Below are 18,907 nucleotides of genomic sequence, written 5' to 3'. Positions count from 1 at the left end.
ACTATTTCGGATCTATTAACTATGTATGTATGTACTATGTTGTCAGAAAAATGTTTCTTTTTTATGTACGGTCCCAAATGAGTTTCTATGGGAGTATAATATGTACTTTTTGTATTATATGTTTAGTTATAATAAAAAAACATGCTTGCATTTACATCCGTTAGTAACAATACTGCTCCTTAAATACTGCAATATGACGAACACAGCTGAATTAAAATTATTGTTTATTTCACATAAAACATTTTTTTTTCTTTTTTATATAAACACCTCACTGGGCATAACCCGATTCGAGGCATTCATTTACCATATTTTTATTTTATTTTCTAGAACATGATAAATATAATATAATATAATAAATTACACTTATTGATATAAACCATATATAAACATAAAACATAAATAGCAGACATGCAACAATAATTCCGAATTCGAATAGACTACTGTTTTGGTGGGGGGGGTACATAGGTTTCAAATCAGTCTACGAAGTTAATAATTAAATAATAATAACAAACCTTAAACTTTCGTCATATTACACAATAAATTTTATTTTATAGACTAAAGTAATGTCTACAAAAAAAGATTATTTTATCTCAGAATATCTATACATATGTATTACGTATCTACCTATGAGAGAATATTTTTATCGGCCTTAAAGGGAAATTCATTTGAACTTTTGTGTCAATAGATAATTTATAAAACATGTAAACAATATATCACCAGATTTTTCAATAATATATTATTCAACTTTCAAAAACTCAATACCTATCAAAAAAACATTTTCTTGGCTTAAAATTAATTTTAACATTTGTGTCGATAGACAAATTCCACAACGTATAAAATAAGATGTCGCCACATTTTTCTAATAATATATTATTCAATTAATATGAAAACGCCGTACTAATTTCAATGTTTTGAATTTACACCCTGGGTTAAAATACTATAAAATAAACAATGTACCTATAAAAGCATAACACAATGTTTTATTAATCGGTAGAAAATGTATCGAGTAGCATCAAAAGTTAGTAAATTGACGTGATGAAATATTTTTATTTACCTTTGAAATATCGTTATACTTAATGTGCATTACATTTAATTCGTACCTTTTTAAGGAGGTACTTTATATTTTGGGTGATTTATATTTTCAATTAAGTGGTCAGAAAATTACGCAAAAGGCTAATTAGCATTTTTGTAATAAAGAAACCTGTGGAACCAAATCACCCCCCTAATCTCGAATATCATCAGTAAGCCCTACCTTTCATAAAACACCCTAATGGCGAGTTTAGACGAAAAGGTATTACGAGTATTTTCTTTCCACTAAATATTGCTTCCTAAAAATGTTCAAATGTTCTGACCGTTGCTAAGATTTATTAGTTTTATCCTTAGAGTATATACATCTGGTTTTATCACAAAACAGAAAGAAAACATTGTTTGTCTTTATCCATAAAATGAGATTATTTGACTGCACCCCATTCGGTAATAAAAAAAAATAAAGACCTCCACTTCTTACTTACTCTTTTTACCAAATTTGTATACCCACAAAACAACCAATATTACACAAATGGCTAAGTATATATTATCTTTTATTTATTTTCCATTTTATTTACTGTGTTAATTTGAATGTCGTCGGCAGTCAAGTTATAAGCAAAATATTTATGAGAAAGTTCAGTTGTTTTATATATAAAAAAAAAAAAATACACTACTAAACTAAGCAACTTAAAAAAAATATTTGTGTATCGTATTATCAGCGTTATGAATTTTTTTAGTTTTGCATTTCTGAAATCGCGCCGCGTGTGACGTCTCAAGTTATCTTTCGTTTCTTTTCGGTCAGTTCTGCCGATTGATCCGTTGACGGTAAGTCAACCGGAAATCTTTCACAGCTCTCTTGTCATTGGTTGACGTCGTTCAACAAAGTAGTTAATTTTTGTTAAAATATTTTTCGAACATTTTCAAGAAACTTTGCGGTGCAATTAAATGCTCTGTAATGTTGTCAATGTAACTAAAAATAAATAAATTAATAAATAAACAAATAAATGAATGCTCTAATTTTTACCGCTCGCAAGAAAACATTTTTTCATCCGCTGAATTAATTTATGTACGCTGTTTGATTTCACAATAAAAAATACAGCAATAATAATTACATGCCTACAATAATTGGCCTTTATTATTTTATTATTAGTTTTTTACAAAAACATAATATTTGAGTGCTTATAATGTAAGTACCTTCACAGATATTTCAATTTTTTTACCACTGCCTGAATTTCGTAAATAACTTGTGTGGGAAAATCAAGTTGTGGTAAAGTAAGATTTACACTGGAGTCCACAATACCACCACAGGACTACAACCTGATCAAACAGTTTCAACAGTTACATTTATACTGGACATTTTAAGGAAGTGAGTAATATTATTCAAACAAACATTTTCATGTTATCTAAACCAGGGGATAAATTTTCAACTAGGTACCAATATAAAAAAATCAGGAAAGAAACATAATTTACAATATGCATTCAATGTATAATAGTAAAACAAAAAACAGCGTGGCCAAAAATCTCGGGGGAAATAACCAAATTGTTTTTTTTTTGTACTTATATTAATTTAGCTTATTACTTATTACACATTTTAATCATAATTTCAATTGCAGATTTAAATAAACAAATATTGTTTTGTCTAAAACACTACTGAAAAAAGTTTTGTCGATACAAATAGCACACAATCGCATTCATATAAACTCTCTTGTAAATGAAAATTTCGAGTAAAACTTGCGTGTTCCTAAAGGTCGCTTATAAATTATTTATACTACCTACCTAAATGATGATTGCCTCCTTATTAAATTCCGAGAAACGCGTCATTCATTTTACCATTGTATGAGTGGTTATCTGATATTTTATAGAAGTAATTAACTACTGTAAATTATAATTATTTATGTATATGTGAAAGAATTCGATGAGTTACTTACTAAAAATAGACACGGCCAACTATTCTGTAATTTATAATAAAATAGGTAGCTACATAAGTAATAATATCCGTTCCATATAATTTCATAACAACAACGAAATAATTTATGTTTTTAATGTTCACCTAACTTAATTGCGTTATCATAGCATTATACATTTTCTTTTTAGTATATAAATATTTGAGTTTTTATGCTTCACCAAAGTATTTCAAATGTTGAGACCATTTTCAATGAGTTGTTACATCACTATTGGAAAATAAGAATCAAGCTTTGGTAAAGTGGGGTTCAAACCTCAAACCTCTGATCTGTGATTCCACGACACTGCCACGGGACCACAATATGGTTTCGACACAGTATGCCTGCGGTAAATAAACTAAATATTTGTTCATGAGTGATCAACAAAGGTTAAACGGTTGATATTCAAATGTGAATATTATTTTTTAATAGGCGCAATTGCGAGGCTGTTTTTACTTACAGGGCTGCACTGATAGGAATACGTTTTTAAAATAAAATAAATGTGAAATAAATGAGTCGAAATTAAGGTATTAATTAAGGTATAGTTAATAAGGTATTTAACCGAAGAATCTGTCTGGGATCCTTCAAAAACCGATGTTGATTGTTAACGTTAGAATATTTCAAATAAATATGTACTTAAAATGAGTAACCTCCAATTTTTGGTAGCATATGCATGATCGTTGAATGCAGCCCTGGTATAAATAAACAAACTTTATAACTATGGGTACGTTTTCGTGTCACTACTTTTGAAAATATTTTATTCTACGGGGCTCTATGTATTAATATGTCAATAGTGTTAGAGGTCAAGTTTTTTTTTGTTTTTTGAAAAGTTTCTTAACATAATTATTTCATTGGATAGCAAGTACTCGATGGTAAAAGTATTTATGTATCAATATGTCAATGGGTGTCGATAATAATTATTACCCCCACCACATTAAATCAATATGACACAATATTATGGCGTATTATTGTATACACATTCATACACATATAAAATATAATAGTAACAGTATATTATTCGGTATGTTGCATGAAATGGCGTTTATACCTATATTTTCACTGCAAAATATTAACTTGCATGCGAAGGCTTTATAAAGGTGGGTTTATCATGCACTTAATGGCCTTGCTTTAGCCTTAGTGCACTTTGATTGTCGTTTCCTATCGGCCGTCGAAACATCTCCTCGGGGTACGGAAAACATTTAGATTCGTTTTTCTTTTATTTTTAGGTGTATCTGTGCAACCAATTTTTTTTTTTTAATACAGAAAATAAATTAAAGTGTTTGTTAAATATTTTGTGCGTAAATAATATTGTTCATACTTTTTAAATATTTAATAACAAAATAATAGACTAATAAATCCTAGACATATTTACGTTTCAGAATTTGTAACAGTTTTTACGTTATTTTCTTGTTTATTAATTTACCAAAAGCCTGTTTTTTGAACCCTAGATTTTTTTTATTATGGTTGAAAGAAGATAAAAAGAAATGGAAAATGGGTAATATCCTTAATTATAATTAATTCATTATCCTTTATTAGATAGCGTAATTTTGTTTTGCCTGACTGGGTAGAAATAAATAAGTATAACGCCAATAAAAACTTGAACAAAATTTCTGAGGGTGAGATGTTTCATCTCTTTTAATTTAGTATACGTACCTCTAATTCACTTTATATTTTATAATGGCAACATAAAAGGCTAACAAGCGATCACAGACTACAGATATCTTCAAGCGATGAAAAAAGTCAAAAGTCAAAAGTATTGTTGACGTTATTGTTTTGACGCTCTTGACAGTTCGTTTAACTCTCATTTTACGTAATTTTACTTACATAGGTGTTTTAATCTTTTTTCAAAAAAGTATTATTTCGTTACTTGTGTGTTTATTAAATTTGAACGGGAACTCTGAAATGTTTTGGAAAAACATGTTCATAAAAGTAAAACACGATAAAAATAAAGTGAGTGTGTGTATTTGATTTTAAAAGTAATATTTTTGTTACTACATGTTTCGTATGGCTAAACATAAAAACATTTCGTTAATTATTTTTAAATTGTTATTTGCACTCATATATTCTGAAAGTTTTAATGCTTCAAGATTCAATTTAAGTCAGTGAATCAACATTATGCCGATGACTCTTTGTTAAATGATTTACTATTAGCTATTAGTCATAAATCATATTACTATCTTGTTGAAGAATTTTAAAATTGAAAACATTTGTGTTATACTTTGATCTCATTAAAAAAATGTAAGAGTTTCTTGCTTTATAATAAAAATGTTTTATAATCTCATTATAAATATACAAATAATCTTAGCAAAAGTATTTTACTGTTTTTTTTAAAGAATTTTAGATTTTCGTCCTCTGATCCCCATTTAATTTATGACTACTTTTGTTGCTTGTCTCATCAAAACCAGTTATTGGTCTATCAAAAGTGGCTTGAAAATGTCAACCTGTCATTCATTAAAAAAAGTTAATTAATTACAATAAACTTCCATAAGTTTTAACATTTTTTTTTTAAATGTTCAACACATTTTTTTTATCAAATATGCTAACATGAAAAGTTTTTTTTCTCAGTTTTAGTATTGTAAAAAACTAAAAAAATATATAAGGTATTTTTACACTACAATATTTCATAGTCCCTGAGCCCTCGATTACAATGGGAAGTTAACAGAGTTATCTTCGACTGTCTATAAAGAACAGTCGATATTTGTGTACGAAAATGAGTATAAGTATTTGCATGAACATTTAAAGTATCTTCATCGGCAACCTATAATTAAACATGTTTAAAAGAAAAATATGTATGCATATTCTGCTTTTCATACAGAAAACTTAATTTTACTCTGTAGATAAAATTTAAGATAAATATTAACTTCCCATTGTAATCGGGGGCCTGGACATAAGACTGATCATCTTACCTTCATGTAACAAAAATGATCAAGATGCACTGCGATTGGTGTACCAATGCAGTGCCCTATGCATCATATTTTTTGGAACGGAAATAATTATTAAAATCATCAGATATGTGTATTTTTTTAAAATTATCAAACTTGTGAATTATTAACCAATGTAATTTACTTAGTAAAGGATTCACCGGCTTTAGTTTAATGTGTAAATTCAATCATGTAAAGAGTTAATTTTGCACAGATACATAATATTGAATTGTAATCTAAATAGGTATGTTTTATTGCCCTAGTCCTCGGGGCTGTGTTTTAGTGTGATATGTATTCTAATTTGTTTGAATATTTGTGAAGACAGTTTTGGAAAACAGCAACATTGGGAATGCGTCTCCCCCAGACGAAGAGTTGGATCAGTGGGAACAAAGCTTTATGTTGCGCCAAGACTCGTCTTCTGGCATCAAAAGGTATGCTTTTATTCCTCACTCCTTTGCCAACTTTCTGCTGTCCAGATATTAAACCACCACAATTGTCATTTGTCCATTTTGAGTTACTTTTTATTGATTTGTGATCAGTAGATAACAGACTATAAGTGTATCTGACTAATTTTGTGATGGGATAACTGGAAGTTGGAAAATCTAAAACCCTTCCAACCAGTTAAATTAAATTACCAGCCCGTAAATAACCATCAATACCAACTAATATGCAGTAACATCAGTTACGTTTGTTCATTAGTCTTGATTTTTTGTTAAAATGCGGTAAAATAATATAATGAAATATTTACTTGACATAAAACCACTATTTAAATCACGTCTGAAAAAATATCAGGCGCCGTGGCGCAGTTGGTTAGACGCCCAAGTGTGAAATTGACGTCGCGGGTTCGATTCCCGCCAGTTGCAAGAAAAAAAATCCAAGAAAGTTTTTTCTCAATTGATCTGGGTGTTGTGGTGTATTTTTCATTACCTCCTTCCATATCCCCTCTATCCCACCTGCTGACAAGCCTCAAAATAGAGGCTAAGCGTGTTATTAAAAATGAAAATAAATCTCCTTTATTTCCTTAAACTCTCCTCCTTTCCTCTTTCCTCTTATTCCTTTTTTCCATTGAGTAATTTATATACAAATATGGTTATTTCTATTTTGGTTATTTTTTAGATTTTTTAATTTTTATTTTCTATTGAATATGTATGTTTTGTAACTTGAATTATAATATCATCATCATTCCCTTCCCGCACCTAATGGTGCATAGGGCACTGCATTGGTACACCAATCGCAGCGTATCTTGATCATTTTTTTGTTACATAAAGGTAAGATGATCTGTCTTACGCATCAGGTGCCAGTCCAGGGACTATGTAGTATTATATGCAGTGCCCTATGGAATGAGGATGATGATGAATTTCTCCTTGATGTTTAGTGTAATTTTTCTTTTGTACACCTTTATTATTACTATGTTCCATTTCAAACCAGTAAATTCACAATTTGTTAGTCTTAGAACAGACTATTGTCTAGTTGGGTGGCAAATTGTGAATTGCAAATGTTTCAAAAAAATCTTTGTAAATTGTTAACTGTTTCTTCTTGTTTCTCTTCTCTTCAATATATATAAATATGTATGTAAATCTTAATAATAAGTAACTAAATTTGAAATTTTTATACGGTTTATTTAATTAGGTGGGGAACAGACACGTGGTGCCGACCTTCTTGTATTCCGATATCATTCATCTTGATCCTGATAATTCTGGTTGTCTTAGTACCACTCTTGGAACACACTAATGCCGTGGCCAACATTATACTCAGACAGCAGAATCCACCAGAATGTTCCGAGCAGTGCAGGTATCGCGTTTTCTATTCAATATTGATTGCTAAACTGAAAAATTTTAATGTATAAAAAATAATCTTAGACTTAGGATATAGAGATTTAGGTATTATTTATGTTTTCACTGTTTATTTATTATTTACTTTTAAGACTGAAAAAGCACACACAATAATAAAACTGTAATTACTTTTTAATATTATTATAAAATACATAATTTACTGCCTTAGAACGGGGAAGCTATCCCTAGTTAGGCAGTTTAGATGAACCAACAGCAAAAATAAAAAATATGTATGTTTACTTTTACTACTTAATTAATTTGTTGTATAAATAGTTCATTGTAAAAAAGTTTCTAAAAGAATCAGTCAATAAAACTAATTACAAAATCAATTACTTTCAAAAACATTATTTAAGAATGATTTTTTAATAGTTTGTAGTGTGTAGCATAAAAAGTAAACTGATAAAACTAATGACGTTTATTTAAATAGACCAATTACTAGTACGAGAAAATGACATTTAAATTTGTGCCTTCATTCTTTAGTTGACTTTCATCAAGATCAGACGTAACACATGCAGAAATATATCATCATATGTGACAAAAATACTTTAATTGCACTGCAACTTTGAAAAGCAGAACGGATTATATTTCCTCGTTCGTACATGTTCAAGTACATTTTTAAACTTTGACAGCTACTGGCTAGTGTCCTATCTATGATAACGAGACGCTTAAAAGATATTTATATATTTTTCGTACATGAATGATTGCATGCGTATCATGATTTGCCGTCACATTTTTCAAATTGTTGAGGGCAATGCAATACATATTTGCTATATCTTAGATGAACTAAGTGTAGGAATAACGTGCCTGTTTATTGTACATCATTAGATACAACAATAAAACTAAATTATCAACAATAAGGTCATTTAAAAAATGTATTACAAAATATGAAAATATTTTCAGATTTTTTTGTATGATACTTATACAAAGTAAATAATCTGTAAAAGTACCTAATTTTTTTGTTAAATAACAGCAAAAACTTTAACTTTCAAGCACTCACTCTGTGGTTAATTCATTATAATAAAACAAATATAAAACAACTTTGTTTTTAACCACTTTTTCTACCAACCGGTTTCAAAGCTACACAAGCTTCTTTATCAAGGTATAATTAACTAACAGTAGAAAAAATAAAATTGTTTAATATTTATTTTATTAATAGTAAAAACATTGCAAGTGCGTTTATACATTGCATAGTATCTGTAATTAAATTAAAAATTGTTTTTTATCAAATTGATATATATTTTTTGTTTTTTTTTTAAATGCTATATTATTTATGAAATATAAAATGACTACAAATTATTAATAACATATTGCCATGTATTATTATATAACTTTTCTGCATTCCATTTTTCGACATGTATAAATTTTTATTATTCATATTTTTCTATTATTATTTTGTATATTGTTTTGATTATCTTGTATATTGTTTAATATATTAATAAGTGTTTTTGATTTATATATAGAAGAATCCCGACTTAACACGAAATTTTCTAACAAGCCGGGACATAAAAAATTATAATTGTGCTCTATGATAAAATTGTGTATATTGCGCATTAAATAAAAAAATAAAATTTTCTCAGAGTATCTCTAGTGGAAACCATTCCTGAGGGTCTGCTGTTTCCCGCAAACGCAACAAGACATAAAGAAACCCAAAAAGTTTGGCTGGAACTTATCAAATCCGCCACAAGCACTATAGAAATCGCATCCTTATACTGGACACTCAGAGAAAATGAAACCTACGCACATAAATCTTCAGTTAAGGTACAAATGGCAACATATTTGAAGCACTATAAACTGACTTTGCATTGAAGATTTTAACGTTGTATTAATTGACAGGGCGAGGAAGTGTTTCAAGCGTTATATCAAGCGGGAACTAAACGGCAGTTAACAGTCAAAATTGTTCAAAGTGCGCCGACCAAAAGTAATCCTAACACAGACACAGAAACATTGCTCAAAAAAAAAGCTGCTCAGGTTAGAACTCCTTTAGAAACTTCCCGTATAATATTTCTACTCCTTTGATTTTATATTACATTTTTATATATCTCTTGTCAGGTGCGTAGTGTCAATTTTCCAAAACTATTAGGGGGTGGAGTTCTGCACACTAAATTATGGCTTGTAGATCGGACACACTTTTATATTGGAAGTGCAAATATGGACTGGAGATCTCTAACACAGGTAATTTTTCTTTTTTTAGTGTGTAAGTATTTTCAATTTCTCGTTAAGATTATTATACAAAACACTTAAATATTTTTTCAAAATAAAATGACGTGTTTTTCCTTTTTGACAAAAAACAACAAAAAAATAAAGTTACAAATAAAATCCATTGTCATTGTTTAAATTACCTTCTTATTTTTTTTTTCAAATGTTTCTTATATTGCCGGCGCAACGATTATACGTTTATTGAGATGGAATATAAATTAAAATTTTTGTTTGATTAGTATTAATTACCTAATTGAAAAATTAATAAATGTTTATATGTTTTATGATTAATTTATGTAGTTGTTATTTATATTTTAACTGCATACTCTCATTTATAAGTATCATATTTACACAAGTACTATTTTTCATGCATCACACATATCAATTTCCACCTATTTTTTATTATTTAACACTATATTTTTTCTTTTTAACACAATACCTAAAATAACAACAACACTTACCAATCACAAAATTACGCAACTAAATTTTTTTTCTGATTCATATCTATTTATTGTTTTATGGTACACTTAGTATAATATATCGATGGAATTATTTGGTAACCTAAATATCGGTACACAGTATAATTAAGCTGTGTAAATATTCTATTGTGTTTACACTTTCTTCAGTTTGACTAAATTATTCAGATAGCAAGTATTCTTTCCTTTGTACTATCAAGGTCTAGTGCAGAATCAATACCATCTCTATTATTCTATTTAATTAGCTCAACTTGCTTCGTTTCTCTACTCCGTTGTTCATTGGTCCTCTAAATGCCTTTATTTAACATTTTCTCTTTTGATTATAAAACTAAATCAGAAAATACATAATAAAATGTTTGTATGTATAATATCTTCAACATACTTTAATAAATTTTTACAAATATCTTCTAAAATGTAATTTAAATACGGGTGTCATAAAGTTATTGTTTTTATTTTTGTATTTTACTAACCCAAACATCATACTTACCTTATAAACACATAAAATTATACCATTAATATAAAGTTACTTTGACTTTCTAACTAGGGTAAGTAACCCTGTTTCAATTCAACCAAAGAATATTTATTTTACTAGCCATAAACACTATTCATTTCATTATTTAAAAAAAATTACTTTTTTAACAAAAATGTACTAGATTTCGTTCAAAAGTTGTACCTATAGAGGATGGTAAATAATGTTTTTAACTTGATATTATATTTGTAGTGATTGATTGACAAATAAAAAAATATTCTTTGCAAATCCAATGTTCAAAAATAAATTTGAAGAAAATATTTTACTTTCTTAATCTGTTGTTTTTGGTTAATCACAAAATATTTATATGAAATGTTTTCTCTTTAATCCAAGTCCCTTCAATTCAAGAAAAATGATTACTGTTTATTTTATAAATTAGAAATGATTTTTTTCAGGTGAAAGAATTAGGAATCGTCGCATATAATTGTTCCTGTTTGACACAGGATATTGCAAAAATATTTGACGTGAGTAAAATATACTAGAATAAAACTTTACAAATGAATATAACACCATTAAAGCATACTAATACCTAATTTCCATAATTTCCGTGACTACTTGTTCTGCAGTGTTAGTACATTATGTAGCAATGCAGTCCTAGCTTACTTCACTATGTAACTTCAGTAGATCTAGGTACCGACTGCCGTATACTGCATGAGGCGTTATAGCGTTCATGATGCATTCAAATATTGCATATTTGTTGTGTACTTGTTTGAATTTTTTACACGATTTTTTTACAGGTTTAAATTCAAAGCTATTTAATCTTTAAATATAAAATATGTGTAACAAGGATTTAATCACAAGTCAAATTCCATTATTTATTTATCATTGCATGGTACCTAAAAAAATTATACTGACTTAACACAGGAATGTTTTAGCTAATCAGGACCAGGGGCCGTATTACAATAGAAAGTTAACAAAGTCATCCTTTTATCTAATTTTCTGTATGAATAATTGAAAATTCAAATAAAATCATATTTGAAATATTAAATTTCAGGTTTCAAACGAATATACAAATTTATCAGAATTTGAAGACAACTCTTTTAACTTGCCATTATAATCGCAGCCTACGAACAAAAACTTGATCTATTTACTCTATCTATTTAACTTTATAAATTTAAATATTTTCAGGATTTATCACCCGGCCACATGAAAGTCTCGCAACTAAGCAACATTAAAAAAAATAAGATGTTAACCTTTGTATTTATTTTCTTAGGTTTATTGGTCCTTGGGTAAGGATGATGCCACAATACCTGATGAGTGGCCACTCCCACTACAAACTATGTTTAATGTTAACTCTCCATTCAACATAAGCCTCAGTGGACATCCCTTCGAAACTTATATCTCTGTAAGTATTTATATAATTGATTTACTAATGTCCTAAGTGTATTTCTATCGTAAATTATATAACATATTATAATTGTTTTATAAACTTTTTATAAACGTGCATAAAAATGTTATTTGTCATCACATGTCACAAATTTATTTGCAAATCATAAACGCTTGTTTAATCGCAGTAGATAAAATCCACATATTTTATAAAACAACCAGAAGAGAAATGTGGGGTCTCTAGTAAAAAGTAAGGATTTTTAAAATTGTCTTTGAAAAATCACTGTACATGTTTTACAAAATAACATGTTTTTTTTTTTTTAATTTGGCATAGTTAAACATTTATTCAGCGAGATTAAGAGCGAGCAATAGACAAATAAGGTATACTGTGGGCGTAATTACTTGCATATAGTAAAATATTAAAGAGAAAGAGAAATTACCCATTAATAGGGCAATTCGCTTGCTGAATACGGCTTCTCCGGATAATATGGATCTATTTTTCTGTATACATCGGCAGTTTAGCTGCTATCTACTTTCTATTCATTGACTTTATGCTTATATTTACAGTCTGCATTACATGATGGGTTAAACAGTCCATAAAGTAAAGCAGACTACAATTGTCAAATAAATAAAATATTTGAAAAATATGTAAGTTAAGAAAAGAGAGCAAAGTTTACTAGTTTACTATTATTTTTATATGTAATACGTGAACACAGATAATACCTAAATTACAGCAAAAATGCTAAATAATGCCTCTTAGCTCTATACATATAGGCACAATTAAAAGTCAAGAATGTCAACTTATTTTTTTCCCTTCATTCATAAAAATACTAAGAACATTATTAAGCCAATAAAAAAAAATACATATGCTTATTCGGTCATTTACTTAAACATTCTTAATTTTAATGGTTTTTTTTTGAGTGAGCCAAACTTAATCTTTAAAAATTGAGACGGACGGATGTCGCGTCGTTTGAGGCATTGTTGATACATCTACCTACAAAAGACATGTTTAAGTGCTTTGTGTAAAATACCTAACTCACCATGAAATGTTTAAAATATCTACAAATTTCAAAAGAAAATATTATGAAAAAGTTTGTTACCCAAGATAAATACGTATTAGATATTTTTAATTTGAGTTTTTCACCTCTAAGGTGATGATATATTTTGATAGAAATATTTATGTCTTCATAATGAAACCGTGAATGATATTTCATTTTCTTAGCACAAACTCGCAGCGGTTTTATTGATTCTACTGTCATTCTAAAAATGAGTACGATGCATTATGATTTGATATTGAAAATATATAAATAGTTTGTCAATCATGATAGTAAGGAGAGCGTATAGGCTCAGTTAACCTTTGTTTGTGGCTGTATAGGGTAAGAGGGAGGATACTAGAGTGTGTCATTGTGTGTGTAGTCAGTCTAGAATGGTAGTGAAGTTTGTATGTGTGTGTAGGTGTAGTATTATTGATTATTTCTGTCCAACACCATTTTAATATGTTTGGATGGGGAGGTGCAAGCCACATTTGAAATGTAATAACTTAATCAAATTAATGCCCTAAAAGACCTTATAAATAAATGTTGATATTTCAACAGAGATAGAAAACCTTTTTGAGAAGGGAATATGGAAATCTAGGTAAAAAAAATAAAAATACATAAGTCTATAAAATATATCATCAATTAGGTTGTGGTCGCATGGCTAGTGTAGCGGACTCACAGATCAGAGGACCGAAGTTTGAATCTCGCCACAAGCTGATTCCATTTTTCAAATAGTGAGTTCTTTACAGCTCGTTAAAAATGGTTGCAAAATTTAAATATTTGCATAGAAGAACGCAAATAATAATAATGGTTTATTAAACCCATTGCACCACCAATAAATATGACATAATTTGTTCATACAACACACTGTTTAATTTTTACATATTTTTTTTGTTACGTTATTATTTTTTTATTATTATCAAGACTAAACCAATATATTGTAATAAATTGTGATCATTACATTTTATTATGAAATCATCTACCGAAATATACTTATTTATGTCATTTTTATGAATAAAATTATTGTTATTCAGTTTTAATGTAAAAAAAATCACTTCAAAGACAAACCGGTGAATCGCTGGTTTTGGGGGTCAGTGACAAATTGACTTTGGCCGGCGATTCGCCGGCTTTGTGTTGCAATGGGTTAGCATAACAATTACTTTAATCTACCTACTACATTTCTGTGATTGTATGTAGTCTGCCTAACTATGTACAACCTTTTTTAAGGCAGACATTTTTATATGCAGTGCAAAATAATAATAAAACATTACTGTATTAATTTTTTTTTTAAATAAATATTTATGTTAAGTACAATAATACCTCGATGAGACCAAATTCAGATTAAGACATCCTTCAAAGATTGGAGATACTGTTGATAAAAACCGACTGGTCTTGAAAAAGCATAAAACATATTTTCAGGTGTTTTCTAGCTCAACTGACTAAGTTCTTTAATAGATAAAAAAAATGGAAGAAACATGAATGTTGAAACATAGACAGAGTGGTGAATGTTACACTTAACCCTTTATAGAACACTTATTCATTTTAAGAGGTACATCTTACTGTGGTACCACTTACGACAGAATTATTGGAAATAAAGAACATAATTCTGGATATTTTTATATGTAAGTGTCCTATAAATGGTTAGACCAGCCAATGACAGTTCGTGATTCCTGTAAATGCCTAGACTTCCATATTTCCTTCTCAAATAGGTTTTCTATCTTTGATAATAAATCTATCAATCTTAATAAAATTCCTAGATTAATGAATTCAGTATGAAAATTTAAACATTTGTGCTCAAATTTTTTTATCTCTACATTTTTAAATATTAAAAATGCAAATTTTCATAGTTATAGCCTCAATATTACTGTACCTTATGTTTACAGAGTTCCCCAGCACCCTTAAGTCCCGAAGGCCGCACCAATGATATTGATGCCATTGTAAATGTCATCAAAACTGCCGAGAAGTTCGTCTATATTGCTGTTATGGATTATATTCCCTTAACTATTTACACACCCAAACAAAAGTAATTGCCGATTTCAAAAATATTTTCAAAAACATGCATATATTGAATAATTTTTATTTAAAATAAAATAAATGGAATCTTTATTTTAAAATTATATTATCAAACTAACATTACATTGTAATTGATGTGAAAACGAACTTATGTAACAAAATAATACAGAACAATTATTTATTAAAAAATAAGACATTAAATACTTTTTTTCATGAGCAAAAACAAATTAATTATTTTTTATTCGATCAGTTTACATTGGTCAATTTGTCCATCTCTATCATTTTTGAAAAATGACGTAACCTTGTAAGAACGTCGTTAATAATTAGGTTTATTTTTAGTTTAAAGCTGATTTTATATAATTATGTTGATTTATAAGTCAAGCATTGTATTGAAAAAATACATTAACATGCCAGATACGAACGATTTTTCGTGTGTCAATACATATCACTCCTTAGACGTTACTACAAAGTTATGTCCTCACTTTTGCTGATAACTGTCATTCCAACCAAGCTATATTTTAAGGACTATAGGTACATAGAAGAGTAAAATGACTAATTAGTAAAAAGGGTAAATACATCGGGATTGAAGTCCTTAGCAACTTTGAACTTATTGACATCTAGTTTTATATTTTTCCGCAATATTATAAGTGTCAAATATCGAAGTAGTGAGCCGCGGTGTTCGCAAAAAAAAGAAAAAACTGAAGGCAATGAACCTCTCGAAGCCCCTTCTTGTGTACAACGGGGCCTCTGTTAAATATGATAATTATAATATAGATTATGTTGTATGACTTATTTATATTGATTTGTTTATGCTATTAAAATAAAATAATGACAATAATATAAATTTGCTATGACTGTCTATATTGTTTTTAGATTTTGGCCGCACATAGATGATGCTATTCGGGCGGCAGCAATAGAAGAAGGGGTGAAGATCCGAATGCTAATTAGCTGGTGGAACCACTCACGGCCTGCTGAAGACTACTTCCTGCGCTCACTAACTGCCCTCTCCGGATCTTATCCCAAAGTCGATATTCAAGTGGTAAGATTCTCTTTCCTTTTTCCAAACGGCAAAATCCATCCACACACCCGAAAACTGCATTAAAGACCCGGGGTCTTCTTAAACAATTTTTTTATCAAAAATCGAGTTACTTTTCCAGTTCATAAAACCTGATCGTAATTAAATTTAACACTACCGCTGTTATGGTCCCTTTCACTGTGAGCAATTGGCAATTTGTATGGAAGATTTATTTTTAACAGGTGTTTTTTCAGTATATTGTAGTTATAAAGTGATTAATGAATGTAGGCATTAGCATTTATTGTAAATTGAAACTGTTATGCCTGTATTCAGAGACAAAACTCAAGGTGAGGAAAGTACATTCAAGTACTGTCACTATGAGTTCTGTCTCTGAATATGGCCATTAGTATCATTGCCCAGATTTTATTGGTATATATTTTGTTAATTTACATAAATATGTTACAATTTCGACAGTTAAAATGCTGTAAAGGGCATGTGTGTTCAAATTATTCACCTTTTATTATACTGATAGATTTATGTTGTTATTTTTTGTGATAAAGTTTCATTTAAACTTATAATATAAGAAATCAAACACTGATTTGAGTCTACTGAACACTTTATTTTATTTTTACAAATATAAAAACAAAAATTTTGTGACAATTGTTCCGCCTTGTTAGGGCATTTTCAAACTAATGCGATGAAATTTTAATTTACCTTTTACGTTCATTTAATTCAGTACATAATTCAAGATAAACTATGTTTGAAAAACAAGTTTTTAAAGTAATTGATAACACCATACATTAAATACTAATACCCGTATGCAGAGACAAACCTTAAGGTGAGGAGAGTACATTCTATTGTCTTCACCTTCGGGTTATTCTCTGCATTTGAAATTAGAATGTACTTTCCTCACCTTAAGTTTTGTCTCTGCATACGGGTATAAGCAATCAATAAAGCTGCAATTTATTATTGTAATTTCAATAAATGTTATGTCAATTTTTGATTTTCTATAAAATATTATAAAAAATTTAATTTCATGTTCTTTTTTGTAGAAGAGGTTTGTAGTGCCGGCTACAGCGGAACAGCTTAAGATTCCATTTGCCCGTGTGAATCACAACAAGTACATGGTCACTGACAAAACTGCCTACATAGGCACCTCCAACTGGTCGGGAGACTACTTCGAGGATACCGCGGGAGTTGCCATAGTCATGGAAGAACCAGACTCCTCGGATGTGGAAAACACTACAGTGGGTGTGCGGCAGCAACTTGAAGACGTATTCCATAGAGATTGGGAATCTCCATACGCAGTAACCTTAATTAAGGGATACTTTTAGCATCGCAGGAGTATTCATAATCAAAGTGCCTAATAAAAAATAAAATTGTAATGTGCTCACATGGTATTCTATATATTGTCCAAAATGTACTAAAGATTTACCAGTGTCAGCGTCACTATACGTAATATTGATTACAAAACATATTGAGTTTCTAAAAGTGTATGTGAATTAGTATTTTCGAGTTAACTGACTCATCGTTTCAAGATACTAAATCATTCTTAGATACTTCAAAAGTAATTTGGTTCAGTTTGATTGATAATTTGTGTGTGCGAGGTCTTACAATAAGTTTTGTTTTCAATGAGGTTTTCAGTGGTTTTTAAAAATAAATATTTGCTGACAGACTAAGCCAAATTTAAGAAATATATGTTTATATGTATTGTATTATCATCGCTATGATTTTTTTTAACGTTTTATAGTTTTAAAACTATACCGCCCGTGACGTTACGAGATCAAGACGGTGAGTTTTGCTGGCATTAAAAATTGAACCCTGTATCTGTCAAAACATGCTAAATGTTAAAAAAACGTGGCTACCTGGAAACTGTAAATCTATCACTACACAACAATGCTATAATTTGATGGTTTTTGTTCACCTGAACCTGTGACATTTCAAAGTTTTATAAAAAATATCTTTATACATTTTTGAGAAACTTCTTACAAATAAATATTTTTCTTACCGCGTGTAATTAATAAAAGAAAACATTTTAAAATCCGATTTCCCATAGCACTGAACTTTCTCATCAGTGCAACAAACTGCACATTTTAAGAGCTGAATAATATTCCAATGCCACAAACCAATTACCATTAATTTGGCTTTGCGTCCTTTCAGAAACAGATATTTAAACGAACTCCCACCAAGAAATTATTCATTGAAATCTTTCACATTGGCAGGAATAAAGAGCAGAATTTCGCACAAGTCGGTTGTTATTTTTTTTCTAGTACTTAATATATTTCACCTTTATTATTGAATAAATGTGTTATTTGTAACTGGGCACAATCTTTTTAAAAACCAATTATAATGACACAATACAACTAAGATAAAATAAAAATATCTATAAAAAAACATTGAACTTTTACAAAGATTTTAGATTAAACAAAATTATTGGTTCAGGGGTCGATAAGTTAGGCGAGCATAATCTCAACACAAAAAAAAACATCTCTAACCGAGTACGTATTTGATCAAGTTAACGCTACAATTAGTAATCCAGTTCATTACCTAATGTGTACCATCATATTTAAAAAATGCACGATATCTAATTTTTTTA

At 29.1% G+C, this 18,907-nt stretch overlaps 1 protein-coding gene across 1 annotated transcript; it reads left to right on the top strand.

The window, feature by feature from the left end:
• The first annotated feature begins 4,645 nt into the window (after positions 1-4,645).
• LOC148279706 (5'-3' exonuclease PLD3-like) lies at positions 4,646-18,691 on the top strand. The gene is made up of 11 exons (XM_088229570.1): positions 4,646-4,916; positions 6,209-6,318; positions 7,517-7,678; positions 9,297-9,477; positions 9,553-9,687; positions 9,769-9,891; positions 11,316-11,384; positions 12,134-12,265; positions 15,167-15,306; positions 16,170-16,335; positions 17,364-18,691. The coding sequence occupies exons 1-11, from the start codon at positions 4,869-4,871 to the stop codon at positions 17,643-17,645; spliced, it is 1,548 nt and encodes a 515-aa protein (XP_088085696.1). The 5' UTR covers positions 4,646-4,868; the 3' UTR covers positions 17,646-18,691.
• Positions 18,692-18,907: the final 216 nt, after the last annotated feature.

The sequence above is a fragment of the Micrasema longulum genome, unplaced genomic scaffold (assembly GCF_059751315.1).
Source record: "Micrasema longulum isolate JH-2025_06_02 unplaced genomic scaffold, ASM5975131v1 h1tg000678l, whole genome shotgun sequence".
NCBI lineage: Eukaryota > Metazoa > Arthropoda > Insecta > Trichoptera > Brachycentridae > Micrasema > Micrasema longulum.
The sequence above is the reverse complement of the archived record's forward strand: the minus strand, read 5'-3'. Positions and strand labels throughout refer to the sequence as shown.

Bases quoted from the DNA above. Each gene is read 5' to 3' on its own strand.
- LOC148279706 (XM_088229570.1), top strand. From the start codon at position 4,869: ATGTTTTGGAAAAACATGTTCATAAAAGTAAAACACGATAAAAATAAA. The intron at 9,688-9,768 runs GTTAGAACTCCT...ATCTCTTGTCAG, and splicing joins TCAAAAAAAAAGCTGCTCAG to GTGCGTAGTGTCAATTTTCC. The intron at 12,266-15,166 runs GTAAGTATTTAT...TTATGTTTACAG, and splicing joins CCTTCGAAACTTATATCTCT to AGTTCCCCAGCACCCTTAAG.